The sequence below is a fragment of the Macaca mulatta genome, chromosome 13, assembly GCF_049350105.2.
Source record: "Macaca mulatta isolate MMU2019108-1 chromosome 13, T2T-MMU8v2.0, whole genome shotgun sequence".
In the NCBI taxonomy this organism is placed as follows: Eukaryota; Metazoa; Chordata; class Mammalia; order Primates; family Cercopithecidae; genus Macaca; species Macaca mulatta.
Window position 1 is genome coordinate 51465849 of NC_133418.1, and position 15510 is coordinate 51481358.

A 15510-nucleotide genomic window follows, 5' to 3' on the forward strand; every position below is an offset into this window, starting at 1 on the left:
GATACCCTCTTCCTAAGACTCATCGCGTCTCTTCCAGCCTCCTCGCCCCGGGCCGCGGGCGCCCTGAGCCTTCCTGACCCCGCAGGGGGCCTGGCCCGCGGTCCCCCATGAGCGCGCCCGGCTGACCGGCGGGGCGGCCGCGGTGGAGCCCGCGTGCCGCGGGGGCGGCGGGGCCATGGCCTCGCTGGACCTGCCGTACCGCTGCCCCCGCTGCGGGGAGCACAAGCGCTTCCGCAGCCTGTCGTCGCTGCGCGCGCACCTGGAGTACAGCCACACCTACGAGACGCTCTACATCCTCTCCAAGACCAACAGCATTTGCGACGGCGCCGCCGCTGCAGCGGCCGCCGCGGCGGCCGCCTCGGGCTTCCCGCTGGCGCCCGAGCCCGCCGCCCTGCTGGCCGTGCCCGGCGCCCGGCGCGAGGTCTTCGAGAGCACGTCCTTCCAGGGCAAGGAGCAGGCGGCCGGGCCGTCGCCCGCGGCGCCGCACCTGCTGCACCACCACCACCACCACGCGCCCCTCGCACACTTCCCCGGCGACCTGGTGCCCGCCAGCCTGCCCTGCGAGGAGTTGGCCGAGCCGGGCCTCGTGCCCGCCGCTGCCGCTCGCTATGCGCTGCGCGAGATCGAGATCCCGCTGGGGGAGCTGTTCGCCCGCAAGTCCGTGGCGTCCTCAGCGTGCTCGACGCCGCCGCCTGGGCCTGGCCCCGGCCCTTGCCCCGGGCCTGCCTCCGCTTCGCCCGCGTCCCCCTCACCTGCCGATGTGGCCTACGAAGAGGGCCTGGCGCGCCTCAAGATCCGCGCGCTGGAGAAGCTGGAGGTGGACCGGCGGCTGGAGCGCCTGAGCGAGGAGGTGGAGCAGAAGATCGCGGGCCAGGTGGGCCGGCTGCAGGCCGAGCTGGAGCGCAAGGCGGCGGAGCTGGAGACTGCGCGGCAGGAGAGTGCGAGGCTTGGGCGCGAGAAGGAGGAGCTGGAGGAGCGCGCGTCTGAGCTCTCCCGCCAGGTGGACGTGAGCGTAGAGCTTCTGGCCTCACTCAAGCAGGACCTGGTGCACAAGGAACAGGAGCTGAGCCGCAAGCAGCAGTGAGTAGACCCTCGGGGCTCTGTGGGTGGTTGTGCCTGTGCGGGTCACTGTGCCGCCGCCACCACCACCGTGGGCGTGCCTGAGTGTGTCTGTATGTGGCCATGGCTTTGTAATAGAGGATCTGTGGCCAGTAGCATGCATGTGGGGCCAAGAGTGTCATGATGATGTGTGTTTGGTACTGTGAGGACATGGCAGTGTGACCCTGTGCCTCTTTGTGAAGACTGCCTTTCTTCTTCTCTGTCCTAGACAAGCCAACTCCTGCATTTTGGCACCAGATCCTCTTCTCTTTTGTCTACCCAAAGACATAGCTCAACTCTCCCCTCTCCCATCATCAGATTTTCTGTTTCTGCATATTTCTTTTCTTTTTTTTTTTTTTTTTTTTTTTTGTGACAGAGTCTTGCTCTGTTGCCCAGGCTGGAGTGCAGTGGCGTGATCTCGCCTCACTGCAGCCTCCGCCTCCTGGGTTCACGCCATTCTGCCTCAGCCTCCCGAGTAGCTGGGACTACAGGCGCCCGCCACCACCCCCGGCTAATTTTTTGTATATACATACATACATATATATATATATATATATATATATATATATATATATTTTTTTTTTTTTTTTTTTTTTTTTTTAGTAGAGACGGGGTTTCACCATTTTAGTCAGGATGGTCTCCATCTCCTGACCTCGTGATCAGCCCTCCTCGGCCTCCCAAAGTGCTGGGATTATAGGCGTGAGCCGCCGCGCCCAGCCTGTTTCTGCATATTTCTAAAAGCATAAAGAATGTTATTTCTTTCATCTACCACAACCCTCTTCCCTTTAAGCTACTGCTCCTTTTCTCTCCTTACAGAAAACTCCTTGTATTTGTTTATACTTCTTGTCTCCAATTTCTTTCCTCACTTTCTCTCTTGAACCCAGGCTGATCGGGTTTCCACCTCTACCAGGGTCCCCATGTCACCAGTGACCTTTCTGTTGCTAAGGCCTAGCCATGGTCTTACTTGCCCCATTGGTGGCATTTGACATAGCTGATCCCTGACATGCCTTCTTCCCTTGGCTTCCAGGACACTCTTGGGATTTCCTTCTATCTGTCTCAGTCTTCTTCATTTCTCTGGTCTTTAAATGTAGGATTATGAACTACAGATGACCCCTGACTTACGATGGTTTGACACAATTTTTAGATTTTCCGATGCTACAAAAGCATCACGCAGTCCATAGAAACTGTACTGTGTGAAAATGAAAAACAGTATGTACAACCATACTGTTTCTTTAGTACAGTATTCAATAAATTACATGAGATTAACACTTTTTTTTATAAAATAGACTTTGTGTTCAGTGATTTTGTCCAACTGTAGGCTAATAGAAGTGCTCTGAGCACATTTAAGGCAAGCCAGGCTAAGCACTGGTGTTCAGTAGGGTAAGTGCATTAAATGCATTTTTGACTGATGATATTTTCAACTTACAATGGGCTGACGGGGATGTATCCCCATTGTAAGCCAAGGAGCATTTGTATATAGATGTTATTTATGTGTCCCCATTGTGATGTAAACTCCATAAAGGCAGGAGTTGTTCACTGCTATTTCCCCAATACCTAGAACAGTGCCTGGCACCTAGAGGGTGCTCAATAAATGTTGAATGGATGCACAAACAACCGGGAATGCATTTGGGAGTAAGTACACACGTGATTCTAAGTGTGCCATGTGTTCATGCAGCTCCTAGAAGTTGGTGCAAACTATCAGTATGCTTCCACATTTGAGTGTATTCCTCTGTGGGGTGATGTGACTTAGCGTGTATTTTTGAAGGTTCTTGAAAGTATGTTTGACTGTGTCGGTGGTACTATGCCTCCATGGTTCTTTGCGTGTCTCACACGTGAGCACATGCCCGAGCTGGAAAATGATGTGAGTACACGAACGTGAATGTGTGGGGCTGTGCCTGGGGCTGTGTAATGGGCCTCTGTGTGGGGATATGTGACATGGCTGGTGGCTCTAAGTATGTGCCTAGGAGTGTTCTGTGTTGGGATGCTGGGTATTGAAGGCCATGCACATGTGACTGAACATGTCTGTGTTTCTGTATGAGAGAGATGTGTCTGGTTATGGCATATGAATGTACATGGGGTACGTGTGTGGGGATGTGTGTGTGCCTCGAGTGGTTGTGTGGGACTGAGTATGCCTGAGTATTTCTGTGGAGAGCGGGGTGTGTAGTATTTCTGTGGAGAGCAGGGTCTGGGGCCGGGTGGGTGGGGTGTGAGTGTGTGGCTCGGAGTGCATGCATTTCTGTATGTATCATCGTGTGGGGCTAGGCCTGTTCTGCAGGAACCCATGTGACCGTTAGCAGACACCGCAGGCAGCTGTGCCGGTGTCTCCCCGCACTGGCCAGGCTCTCCTCCAGAGGGTGGGTGGGCAGGCAGGCTGAGGCTCTGGGGTAAGAGACTGCTCTGGGCCCAGGGAGGTGGTGCAGATCGACCAGTTCCTGAAGGAGACAGCGGCGCGGGAGGCCAGCGCCAAGCTGCGGCTGCAGCAGTTCATTGAGGAACTCCTTGAGCGGGCTGACCGTGCCGAGCGACAGCTGCAGGTCATCAGCAGCAGCTGTGGCAGCACGCCCAGTGCCAGCCTGGGCCGTGGAGGTGGGGGCGGTGGTGCTGGCCCCAATGCCCGGGGCCCAGGCAGAATGGTGAGTGCCCACCTGCTTTCTCTCCTCTACCTGCACACCTGGTCCCCCACAACCTCACCTTTCACGTGGCTGGATATCTCTCCATGATGCCCCATTCGCCCCTTCTTTGGCTTTTCCCCCACGAGCAGATGCCAGGAATGGGGAGACCCTCTGATTGGGCAGGAGTGCCAGTGCCAGCCCCCGAGGCTGTAATGAGATATGATTCAGTGACCCCAGTCCTCAGGGGCTATCTCTGCCCATCCCTGCAAATGGGATTCCAGGAGCCACAAGCTGGGGTCCGGGGTGTTGGGTGGCTGTGGGGAGGGGCTGGTGAACCTGCCTCTCTGGGCTGTCTGTCTGTCCATTTGTCCATCTTTCCCAACTGTTTTCCCTTCTCTCTCCTCTCCCCCATTTCCTCTCCATCTTTTTCCCTGTTTCCCCTGCTATTCCTGCTCATCCTCTTGCCTCCTCCGCCCCTCTCCTTTACCTCCTGCTCTGGGGGCCCACAGCGAGAACACCACGCGGGCCCGGCCGTGCCTAGCACATATGCAGTGTCACGGCATGGCTCCTCTCCCAGCACAGGGTAAGCCTTGGGCCCAGCCCACCCCATACAGCCCACCCTCGCCCTGGAAAGATCCGCTGACCTGTCTGGGGCTTGTGTCATCCTCCTGTCCCTAACCTCCTGGGTCACGTGTGTCTGCCTTTCCACACCCAGAGGGGGCTTTTGGAAAGCAGTGTGGGTGGGTTGCCCTCAGCCGACGGTAGGGGCAGGGTGGGGAGTTTGGGCAGGCCTGGTGCCTCTCACCCCTTACTGTGTGATCCACCCTGCCCCAGGGCCTCCAGCCGTGTGCCAGCCGCATCCCAGAGCTCAGGCTGCTATGACAGTGACAGTCTGGAGCTGCCCAGGCCGGAGGAGGGGGCCCCTGAGGACAGTGGCCCTGGGGGCTTGGGCACACGGGCCCAGGCTACCAACGGGGGCTCAGAGCGGTCCCAGCCCCCTCGCAGCTCAGGCCTGCGGCGCCAGGCCATCCAGAACTGGCAGCGCAGACCCCGCCGACACAGCACTGAGGGGGAAGAGGGTGACGTCTCTGACGTTGGCTCCCGAACCACTGAGTCAGAGGCTGAGGGCCCGTTGGATGCGCCCCGCCCCGGGCCTGCTATGGCTGGGCCATTGAGCAGCTGCCGGCTCTCAGGTAGGTCCCGGAAGGGTTGGCAGGGGGACACAGGTCTGAGGCAGTGAATCTCCTGGGCTCCTGCACCCCCCTTCCCTTTCCCCAGACTTGCCCACCCCTCCTACATAGCACCCTTTAAGCCTAGGGCAGGAACTCTTGTGACAGGGCAGGGCTGCAGCGGCACAAGTATGCTCAGATTGTCTGATGCACAAGGATGCCACATCCGGGGGACGGGGGGGTCCATTCACGTGGTGGGCTCATCAACATTTATAGGACAGCAGTTGATTGTTGCCTCCCAACTCTGAAGCCCCTGGTGCAGTGGGGGAGAGGCCTCCCACCATATTCACAGAAGGCCCCACACATATGTGGGTAGGTTGGGAGGTGAGAGGGCTAGGCTAGGGTCAGGCTTGTAGCTGCACCCCATGTTCTGGGTAGCCCCATGCCCACCTTCTGTTTCCAGAGGCCCAGTTTATACTGCAGCACCCCCCAACCCCTTTCCCTCTCCAAATCTGATATGTTGCCTCGTGTAGGGGGTGAGTTTGAATGATATATAACCTTAAAAAGAAAGTTTACACAAGGGATGCCTTTTTGTAAATTGTAAAACTGGAGATGGGGTACCGCAAAGGACAGGGATGCAGAGGCCCCTTTTCCTTCCTCCCTAGGCCCTGGTACCACAGCATGCCCATTGCTCTGCAGCTCCTACCCTGCCCCAGCTCCCCACACACATCCCCACACCAGCCTTGACCCTCCACGCTCACTTTTGAAACCCTTGTATTCTGCAGCCCGCCCTGAGGGAGGCAGTGGACGGGGTCGGCGAGCAGAGAGGGGCAGCCCCTCACGCTCCAATGAGGTCATCAGCCCAGAGATCCTGAAGATGCGAGCCGCCCTCTTCTGCATCTTCACCTACCTGGACACGCGCACACTGCTGCACGCTGCTGAGGTTTGCCGGGACTGGCGCTTCGTGGCCCGCCACCCTGCAGTCTGGACAAGGGTGCTGCTTGAGAATGCCCGTGTCTGCTCCAAGGTGCCTGCCCCTGCCTGCCTTCTATGCCCTGCTGTGAACCCACCTTTCCCCGTGGGTAGAATCTGGCCCCTGAAGGTCTGGTCCTTGCAACCCTTACAACACTGTAGCGCCAACCTGGCTTCCCTGAAATGCTCTCATGCAGCCTCCTATCCGGGGCTGGCCCACCTCCAGCCAACCAAGTGCAGACCCCTTCATCTCCAAATACTCTTCCCCTCCCCCACAGTTCCTGGCAATGCTGGCTCAGTGGTGCACCCAGGCCCACTCTCTGACGCTGCAGAACTTGAAGCCCCGGCAGCGGGGAAAGAAGGAGAGCAAGGAGGAGTATGCCCGTAGCACCCGGTGAGGCCTGCAGTGGGTGGGTGCTGGGTGCTGTTGGGCCACAGACCTGGAATTAAGTAAGGATGTTTCCCAGAGGAGGAGGTGGCCAGCTCTCTGACCTCTTGGTCATCTCCAGGGGCTGCTTGGAAGCTGGGCTGGAGTCCCTGCTGAAGGCAGCTGGGGGGAACCTGCTGATCCTGCGCATCTCCCACTGTCCAAACATCCTCACCGACCGCTCGCTCTGGCTGGCCAGTTGCTACTGCCGTGCCCTGCAGGCTGTCACCTACAGGTGGGTCAACCGACTAGAAGCATAGCCTGTTCCCTCTAGGCCCAGGGTCCCACGGGATCCCTAGGTGCTGCATAGCTTCCCCCAGGGTTCTCAAGCAAAGGGATCCAAGAACTCTATGGCTGAAGGGAAGGAAGCTTTGGCAAGAGCAGAGGCCACCAAGAGTGGGCAACTCCAGCTTTGTCTTGTATCTTTTCATTTTCTCTCTCTCTTTTTTTTAATAGAAACGGGGGCTCACCGTATTGCCCAAGCTGGTCTAGAACTCCTGGGCTCAGGTGATCCCCAACCCCAGCCTTGACCTCCCAAAGTCTTGGGATTACCAGCAGCTTTGTCTTTTCACAGGAGTGCCACAGACCCTGTGGGCCATGAGGTCATTTGGGCCCTGGGCGCAGGCTGCAGAGAGATCGTCTCCCTCCAAGTGGCACCACTTCACCCCTGGTGAGCCCTGGCAGGTTTGGGGGGGAACACAGTTGGGCCTGGTCTGGGGCTGAGGACTGAGCGGATCTGAGCCCATTCCACAAGCTATCAGGACAGATTAACACACATTAATCTGTCCATTGAGGCATTAGGAGCAGGGCTTTAAAATCAGACCTGGTTGATTACAGTGACTTACACCTGTAATCCCAGTACTTTGAGAGGCCAGTTTGGGCGGATCACCTGAGGTCTGGAGTTCGAGACCAGCCTGACCAACATGGAGAAACCCTGTCTCTACTAAAAATACAAAATTAGGCGAGCGTGGTGGTGCATGCCTGTAATCCCAGCTACTCAAAAGGCTGAGGCAGGAGACTCACTTGAACCTGGGAGGCGGAGGTTGCGGTGAGCCGAGATTGTGCCATTGCACTCCAGCCTGAGCAACAAGAGCGAAACTCTGTCTCAAAAATAAATAAATAAATAAATAAATAAGTAAGTAAATGAAATCAGACCTGGGGTCATGTCCTGGCTTACTGGCAGTGCCACCTTGGGAATCCCAATTGTGTCTTAGTTTCTCAAACTGCAAAGTAAAGGTGGTACTAGGAACTATGGACCTTATTAGGGCTGTTGCTGGCCCAAATGAGATCAGGTACACAAAGCCTGCAGGGTCTACAGTAATTGTTCAGTAAACACCAGCTAAAAACCACCAGCTTTGTTTGACATATGAAAGGTGGTTCAGGGAGGTCAGTGTATGAAAGAGCTGGTCGTTGGAGAATCCAGGTTATGAAATCATTTCTCACTCTGCTTGGAGTTCCTCTAACACACCAGGCTCCTTTGCTCCTCTCCACGCGACAGCTCCTCCCAGCCATCCAGTGTGCCTTCTGTAACACCCTGGGTAGAGCGTGTCACTGGTCCCCTGCCTCAATCCCCACTGCATTTTGCCCTGATCCCTCTGTCATCTACTTTGCAATAATTTCTTTTTTTTTTTTTTTTCTTTTGTGAGACGGAGTCTCGCTCTGTCACCCAGGCTGGAGTGCAGTGGCCAGATCTCAGCTCACTGCAAGCTCCGCCTCCCGGGTTTACGCCATTCTCCTGCCTCAGCCTCCCAAGTAGCTGGGACTACAGGCATGGGCCACCACGCCTGGCTAATTTTTTTATTTGTAGTAAAGACGGGCTTTCACCATGTCGGCCAGGCTGATCTCGAACTCCTGGCCCCAGGTGATCTGCCCGCCTCGGCCTCCCAAAGTGCTGGGATTACAGACATGAGCCACCACACCCAGCCCTACTTTGCAATAATTTCTTGATATTTCGATCTCCTACATTAGGCAGGTGGTTCTCAAGGCAGAATCTAGGAATGTCCATTTCTGTATCCCTGGTATCAAGTACATAATAGATGCCAGCCAGAGAGATGTCTGTTGCCTGGGCAAATGATGAGGGATGAAGTGTTCAGGGAAATGGCGTTTGGTGTGAATGGAAAGGAAAGTTGGGGCAATCAGGAAGGGCCTTGCTAAGGAATTTAGGTTTTTTGCATTTTATCTAGAAAGTATTGGAAGCTATTTGGGGGGATTTTAGATTTTAAGAAAGGGATTAAGATCAGACTGGTAATGTTCTATGCCCCTCACCACTTTCCTGCCACCAAAGAGACTGTCCACTCTTGGAGGGCAGGGACCATGTCTATGTTGTCAGCACTGCACCCCAGGGCCTAGCTCAGTTATTGTTGACTTGATAACCACTTGCTGAATGGCGGAGTGAGTGGCTGTAGGAATGAAGGGCTCCCTGTCTACAGTGTGGAGGATGAGATGGCAGGGAGACTAGTGTTAACCCAGAGAATGCCAATGGTGGTCTGAACTGTGGGTTCAAGAGTAGTTAAGGCCGGGCACAGTGGCTTACACCTGTAATCCCAGCACTTTGGGAGGCCGAGGCGGTGGATCACTTGAGGCCAGGAATTTGAGACCAGCCTGGCCAACATGGTGAAACCCCGTCTCTACTAAAAGTACAAGAAAATGAGCCAGGCATGGTGGCGCATGCCTGTAGTCCCAGCTACTTGGGAGGCTGAGGCAGGAGAATCGCTTGAACTCAGGAGGCAGAGGTTGCAGTGAGCCGAAATTGCACCCCTGCACTCCTGCCTGGGTGGTAGAATGAGTCCCTGTCTCAAAAGAAAAAAGAAAAAAGAGTGCTTGGGAATCAGAATCTGCAGGACTTGGTGGATGAGATGAGGGCAGAGGAGTCAGGGATGAGCCCGGTTTTCTGACTTGACCAGCTGGGTTGTTGGAGGAACGCTTGCCTGAATCAGGGAGGGGTCCCACAGGAGGAGCATGCTGGGGTGTCAGGCATCCAAAGACCTCCCTGACAGCTCCCCCTTCCCGTTCTCCAGCCAGCAGCCCACGCGCTTCAGTAACCGCTGCCTGCAGATGATTGGTCGCTGTTGGCCCCACCTGCGGGCCCTGGGGGTCGGGGGTGCCGGCTGTGGGGTGCAGGGCCTGGCATCACTTGGTGAGTCTTTCCTTGGACTGGGGTGGCGGGTAGTAAGAAGCAGGCATGGGTGCAGTGCTGCCCAGTGAAATCCCACAGGGGCCTGGGGCTGCAGCCTGGGTGGTGGCAGGTGGAAGAGTGGTGGCCAGGGTGCTGGCTGCAGGGGTGACCTGGGGGGTTTGTCAGCAGGATCCCCCTTCTTCCTCTTCCTAGCGAGAAACTGCATGCGGCTGCAGGTCCTGGAGCTTGACCATGTGTCAGAGATCACCCAGGAGGTGGCGGCAGAGGTCTGCCGGGAAGGCCTGAAGGGATTGGAGATGCTGGTGCTCACAGCGACTCCCGTCACCCCTAAGGCCCTGCTGCATTTCAACAGTGAGCAATGGGGAATGCGGGGCAGGGTATGACTATCACCTGCCACGGGGCTCTGTCACTGGGGCAGATGGATCAGGGCCTCCAGCCAAGGGCAAAGGCAGGGGGACAGGTTAAGAGCACTGGTTCTGGAGCTTGACTGACCTAGGTCCCAGGTCTGGCTCTGCTACTTATTAGCTGAGTGATGTTGGGCAAGTTACTATACCTCTCTGAGTCCTGTATTCCCATCTTCTAAGTTGACTTTCTAGGATGGGTGAGAGGATTAAATGGGATATGTGAAAGCTCCCCCCACCCCCCGCCCCAGGACAGTTCTCAGGGTAAAGACTCCTCTCTCCCTGGACTCCAGATCATACCTCCTTGGCTTCCGCACCTTTCTCAAACCACCCACCCCACTCTCAGTCACTGCTCCACCTGCACTGAGGACCCTCTTTCCAAGACCTTCTTCCCCCTTCAGCCACATGGCACGCCCTGGACTTTATCACCAGAACTAACTGCTCAGCCTCCAGAATCATGACCTCGAGGCCCTTCTCAGCCATCTGATCTTCCTCCACCTCCCCCGCCTCCACGCCATATCCAGTTCCTTAAGCCGTCTGTTCTCAAGTGTTTGTCCCACCTCCCCCTCCTTTGTGCTTGAGCCCGGATCCGCGAGCCTCACCTCAGCCACTCTGTTCCTTGTCATTCATCCCCAAATGCCCAGACCATGGTATAGCTGCCCCCTGTGTCAGGGAAGTTCCTAGAGGCCTTGGACAACTGGCGGCTGCCACTCACCCTCCCAGAGGCCACTGCAGCCTCTTCTGTCCCTCAGCCCCACCTACCTCTCCCCGCATCTTGTCGCAAGCCCCCAGGTGGCATGGGTCCTGTGTCGTGTTCCCGGTGGCTGGCACCTGATTGTCTGATTTCATTAATTAGTGAGAGGAGAGGAGGCAGCTCCACAGCCCAGGCCAAACACGCCCCTGCCTTGCCCACCTTTTCTCAGGCATCTGCCGGAACCTCAAGTCGATTGTGGTCCAGATTGGGATTGCGGATTATTTCAAAGAGCCCAGCAGCCCTGAGGCCCAAAAGCTGTTTGAGGACATGGTGACAAAACTCCAGGTGAGGGGTCGGCTCTGAGGCTGTCCAAGACCCCAAGTGGCATCCCTGAACTGGGGCTGGTGACCTGGGTGAGTGTGGCAGGAGGGAGAACTAACCCAGGGTTCGGTCCGCAGGCCCTGCGACGGAGGCCCGGCTTCTCTAAGATTCTGCACATCAAGGTGGAAGGCGGCTGCTAACCCGGGTAGGGGGCGGCAGGGCCCCTGCCAGCCCCATATCAGGGCACTCTCTTTGGACCTCAGAGGGACCCTGGTTTGGACTAGACCTTTGGAGGCCAAGTGTTATCCTTGGCTTCTGGAGGGGGACTGACAAATCTCCTGTCCTCCTCCTGGAGCAGCGGAGCAACAGGCCTGACCCAGGGCACTGCTTCCCTAGTACAGGGGCTTGGACAGAAGCTGCCCTCCGACCCCGACCCTACCCCGGCTGGAGCAGCCTCTGGCACAGCCATTGAGGAGCTGTCACCACCAGCGCCTGGTGTCATCATCACCTGGAGGATCTGCAATAACCACCCAGTGGCTCCTCAGCTGTTCTGGCCGGCCTCTCCTTCCTGAGGCCCAGCCTCCTGGTCAGGAGTCTCTGGGGCCCCAGGCCAGCGGGGGCTCCACAGGGCAGCTCAGACTTGGCAAGGAGGACTCTTCTCCCCAACCCTGCCCCAGCCTTCTGGGGGCACCCCTTCAGACAGCCTGCCTAGGCTCTGGATCCACATTTTCTGGGGATACCACAGGCAGACCTAGGAACCTGGGCACGTGGTCAGCCAAAAGCTGGGGACAGCAGTACAGTGGGGTAGTGGGGGTGGGTTTGGAAAGGAAACAGTCACCCAGAACTTCTCTCCAGGATGAGACTACCCTTCCACGGTAGGGGATTGCCAGGGGGAGGAAACTTATTTATTGCTGTAAGACAAGACCCCTCCTCCCAACCCCACACCCCACCGCATACCAGAGCTAAATTCAAAGCTGAAAGGCGCACGTTTTTATACCTACATTCATTCCTGAGGGACCCTCCAGAGGGTCAAGGTCCCAGCCCCAGGCAGCCCTGTCACAGTGAGAAGTACTTCCTGTCCTCAAAGAATTTCCTTCTAATCCAGGTGCTTGGGCAGGAACCTGATGGCCTTCGGGTCACCAAGGCTGTCTGGGAGGGAGGCACGGGCCGCCCTCTGTGCTGAGGCTGTGGAGGAAGCCAGGAGGAGGGTGGCTTGCTTTGCTTCCTTGTCTAATTAGCTTGCTTGAAGATGTAGCCTTGGCAGGGAGCCAGACCCATGGGGCCAAGGAAGAGGAAGAGCATCCTCAACAGACTCACTCCCCCTTCCTCGGTCTCCACGGGCCCCATGGGCTGAGGGCTGCATTGGGGTCTTCTGCCTAGGGGAAGTGCTGGACCTGGGCTGGAGCCACTTGGCTTAGAAGCCACAGGATTCCAGTGGGGCTTTTCACTGGCCTTTGCAGTCCCCAAAGGATCAGGTCTCAGAACCAAGGCTCCAAAGGCTTGAGGTCTCCCCAGTTCCTCCTCTCAGAACTCCCATAGTGGCTCAGAGGCTGGGGGTCCTACCAACTTTCATTTGGAAAGTTCTTTCAAACATCTAAACTAGATCTATCTTAGGGTTTCTTTCTCTCCTAGATAGGATCAGCTCCCAGCCCTAGCCATTAGGCTGCTGGTCCTGGCTGGGGATGGGGTCCCCTCGTTACCCAGTCCTTCCCAGGAACCCAACTCCCTAATGCAACCTGGCTTGGACATGAAGACCCAGCCCTCGGTTACCTTGTAAAGAGTCCTCCAGAGCTGGGACCCCACGGACGCAGCAGCACACCCAGCTCCCATGGCGTCACTCCCTAGCTCTGTCCCAGATCTTGCTATCATTGTTGACTTTTCCTCCTGTGGCTTGTTCTGTCCCTGCCCTTTGAAAATCTAAAATACCAAGGGTGTCATGCTGGCAACTCCCTGCCCAGTCCTGCACGAAGCCTTGGCTGTGTGTGGCACTCCCTGCCCCTACCCCAGAGCAGCTGGCTCCATTGGCTTCTCCCTGCACCAGCCCTGTCCTCAGGGGTCAGGAGAAAGCAGCACGGCTTTCTTTCCTCTCATCCAGAGGCCTGGAAGGGAGGTGGAGGCCCACTAAGGGCCTGGATACCTTGGATTTGTTGGTCCTGCCTCGCCAACTGCACCCTGCATCTCCTGCTCCCTGTGACCCCAGAACCAGAGGTGCTGCCTTCCCTGTCTCCTGGACAAAGCACAAAGGGATGCCCTGCTTGGCTTCAGCCTGCCCAACTGAGGGATTTTCTCTGTCCCAGGGACCTTCCATCCCTGAATACAAGGCTCTGGGCAACTTCTCTCCGGGTGGTACACACTAGAATGCCTGGCATTAGCCCTGGGAAAGGAGGTTGGGGCATATGGGCAGCGAGCTAGGGGGGAGAAAGGTGGTGCTGAAAGGCCAGACGCTAGTTGCAGTTTCACTCATTCATTCATTCGTGCAACAGTACCGAGCACCACCAGCACTGGAGGCAGAGGGGTGAACAAGATACCCTTCTGCCTGGGGGACGTCCACTTCCCACGGATTTGGCTATTTCCAGGAAAGCCCCTCAGTCCTCCACCTTGTTCTGGCTGTGTGTGAAGGATGTGTGTGAGCAGGCCCAATCTTTTGCAGCAGGAATGACAGGTCAGAGTATCCCACTGCACACGCACCCCCGGGCTGACAGACTTGTGCCCCCCAGCCTTCATGCATGCCTGAGCACTGGCAGCTTTGCAGCCCCTGCCCCACCAGCCCCTTGACGCTCTTCTTTTGTTCTCTCCTTGGGGATGAGCCCTGCTGCTGAGTAGGGAGCTTTTGCTTGCTGGGAGGCTCTATGCATTGATTTCTTTGGCAACCATACAGCTAGGGCTGAGGATGGGAACAAGGACAGAGGGCCTGGCTATCCCCAGAAGCATTTCATCCATCTTTACCCACCCAAAGGGATCCCTCCACATCTCATACCCAGTAAGATGCAAGAAAGGAATATCTGAGAGCAAGCAGCCCTGCTCCAGGGGACCCAGGTATGTGTAGAGGCCCAGTGGGGGTGGCCACTTGGTGTTTCTACCACCCCCTGCCATCCAGTCTGGCTCCAGTGCCTACCTGGGAGGTTGGTGTACTTGGCTTAAGTACTTCATGCTTTATTTAGGCTGCTTCCCCACAGCACCGACAGGAAATGAAGATGCACTTACATGCATCCCTGCGGGAATAAAGAGTGGGTGGGCTGCCCAGCACCACGGCCTTTCCCCAGCCAGGAGAGACCACCTAAGGATCAAGGCAGCTCCTGTTTTCTTGGTCCTGTGACACTCGAGTCTGAGCCAGCCCCTCAGGAATTGCCTCAAAAGGGGGGGAAAAAAAAAAGGGCCTCCTTCCCAAGGCCTCCTACTCCAAGGTTTGGCTCCATCCCTTGCCTTTGGGTCCTGCCTATTACCCTGGTCCTGGTCTCTAATCTTTGGGGCCACAGGTGGGGAGTCACCTGGGCCCCAATCCCTCTAAGGCGCTAAGTCGAAGGAGGCCTTCCCAGAGTGACTATTGGTGCCAAAGTCCCAGTTCCTGTTGGACTTGGGGTAAAAACAGGAGAGTGAGTGGGTATATGGCCCAAGTGCCCAGAGAAGTTAACTCGAACCCATGGGACATGTCCCAGCCTGTCAGTCCCTGATGAGTGTAACTTCCTTCCCCGGGGGGCCTGGTCCTTCTCTCTACCCCAGTGGCCATGCTTTCTCACCCAGCCTTGTGCCCGGCCTGCATTTCTGTATATATTGCTGTGTATTGTGTGTATGTATGTATTCCTGGACAAGTGTGTTCATCTGCAGCCCTTGCCTGAGGATAAGGTTTAGGATTGGGTAAAGATCAGAATACCAGGGCCAGCTAAGGCAACGATTCCCTCCCCAACCCCTTGGGACCTCAGCCAGTCCCAAGGCTGCCCTGACAATCAGGCAGGCTCCCCACCATGAGACTAAGCCTCCTCTGCCACTGCCAGCATGGGCCAAGGGAGGCTTGGCCTTGGGCTTGCCAGCCTCAGCTCTGCCCTGGCAAGGGTCTTGTATCCAGGGCAGAGGCCTGAGGTGACCCAGGCTTGCCTTGTGGCTGATGCCAGCAGGCTTGGTTCTAGTGGGCACCACTGGTGGGTGACCTCCATAACTGGCCCTTAGGCCCTGCCTTCCTGCACAGCTAGGCTATAATGGGCCTGAGCGTGAGAGGGTAGCTTCCCCAGCCCCAAGCACAGGCAGAGGGGTGGAAAGCAATTTTTGGTTTTATTTTTGTTTCTGAAGTGGTGCCTGTACCTCCAGCCCCCAGGGGGCCTTTCCTGGCCACACTTCTCTGCCCCACCCAGGCATCGCCATCCCAGCACTTTGCTCCATGTCACCCATAAGATGCCCTTTGCTGAATGTACCTGAGTGTATGTATTTAAAAGGACTCACATGGGCATCAGAGAATTTATGGCTCTGTATCCAATAAAAAAGATGGTGAAACTGGTATATCTGCCCCAGAGAAGTAAATGGTATTGTGGCCACACTTGGTCATCTGTGTTATCATGGTCTTTCTGCAGCTCAAGTGTACAAAGGCAGGTAACCCAGTAGAATGAAGTATTAGCAAGACTTGCCAGCGGGCACAGTTGCTCACACCTGTAATCCTAGCACTTTGGGAGACTGAGGTGGGAGAATTGC

General features: G+C 56.4%; 1 protein-coding gene and 1 long non-coding RNA gene across 7 annotated transcripts in view; one reads left to right on the plus strand and one right to left on the minus strand.

Moving 5' to 3' along the window:
- The window catches only part of LOC144333735 (uncharacterized), a 44013-nt gene extending 43124 nt beyond the window's left edge, over positions 1 to 889 (minus strand). The window contains exon 1 of the long non-coding RNA XR_013402701.1: positions 753 to 889. This is a non-coding gene — a long non-coding RNA (uncharacterized LOC144333735). The remainder of the gene's footprint in view (positions 1 to 752) is intronic.
- FBXO41 (F-box protein 41) overlaps positions 1 to 15321 on the plus strand; it is a 30419-nt gene extending 15098 nt beyond the window's left edge. For 4 of the 6 annotated variants that reach the window (XM_077959231.1, XM_015112649.3, XM_001103806.5 and 1 more), the window contains 12 exons: positions 38 to 1080; positions 3506 to 3731; positions 4220 to 4293; positions 4545 to 4903; positions 5665 to 5906; positions 6130 to 6245; positions 6361 to 6513; positions 6853 to 6948; positions 9296 to 9414; positions 9607 to 9765; positions 10739 to 10854; positions 10968 to 15321. In XM_077959231.1, coding sequence (XP_077815357.1) covers positions 176 to 1080; positions 3506 to 3731; positions 4220 to 4293; positions 4545 to 4903; positions 5665 to 5906; positions 6130 to 6245; positions 6361 to 6513; positions 6853 to 6948; positions 9296 to 9414; positions 9607 to 9765; positions 10739 to 10854; positions 10968 to 11030 — 2628 coding nt within the window. In that variant the 5' untranslated portion in view covers positions 38 to 175 and the 3' untranslated portion in view covers positions 11031 to 15321. The remainder of the gene's footprint in view (positions 1 to 37; positions 1081 to 3505; positions 3732 to 4219; positions 4294 to 4544; positions 4904 to 5664; positions 5907 to 6129; positions 6246 to 6360; positions 6514 to 6852; positions 6949 to 9295; positions 9415 to 9606; positions 9766 to 10738; positions 10855 to 10967) is intronic. The other 2 variants (XM_077959233.1, XM_077959234.1) reach the window with 2 other exon arrangements.
- The last annotated feature ends 189 nt before the right edge of the window (positions 15322 to 15510 follow it).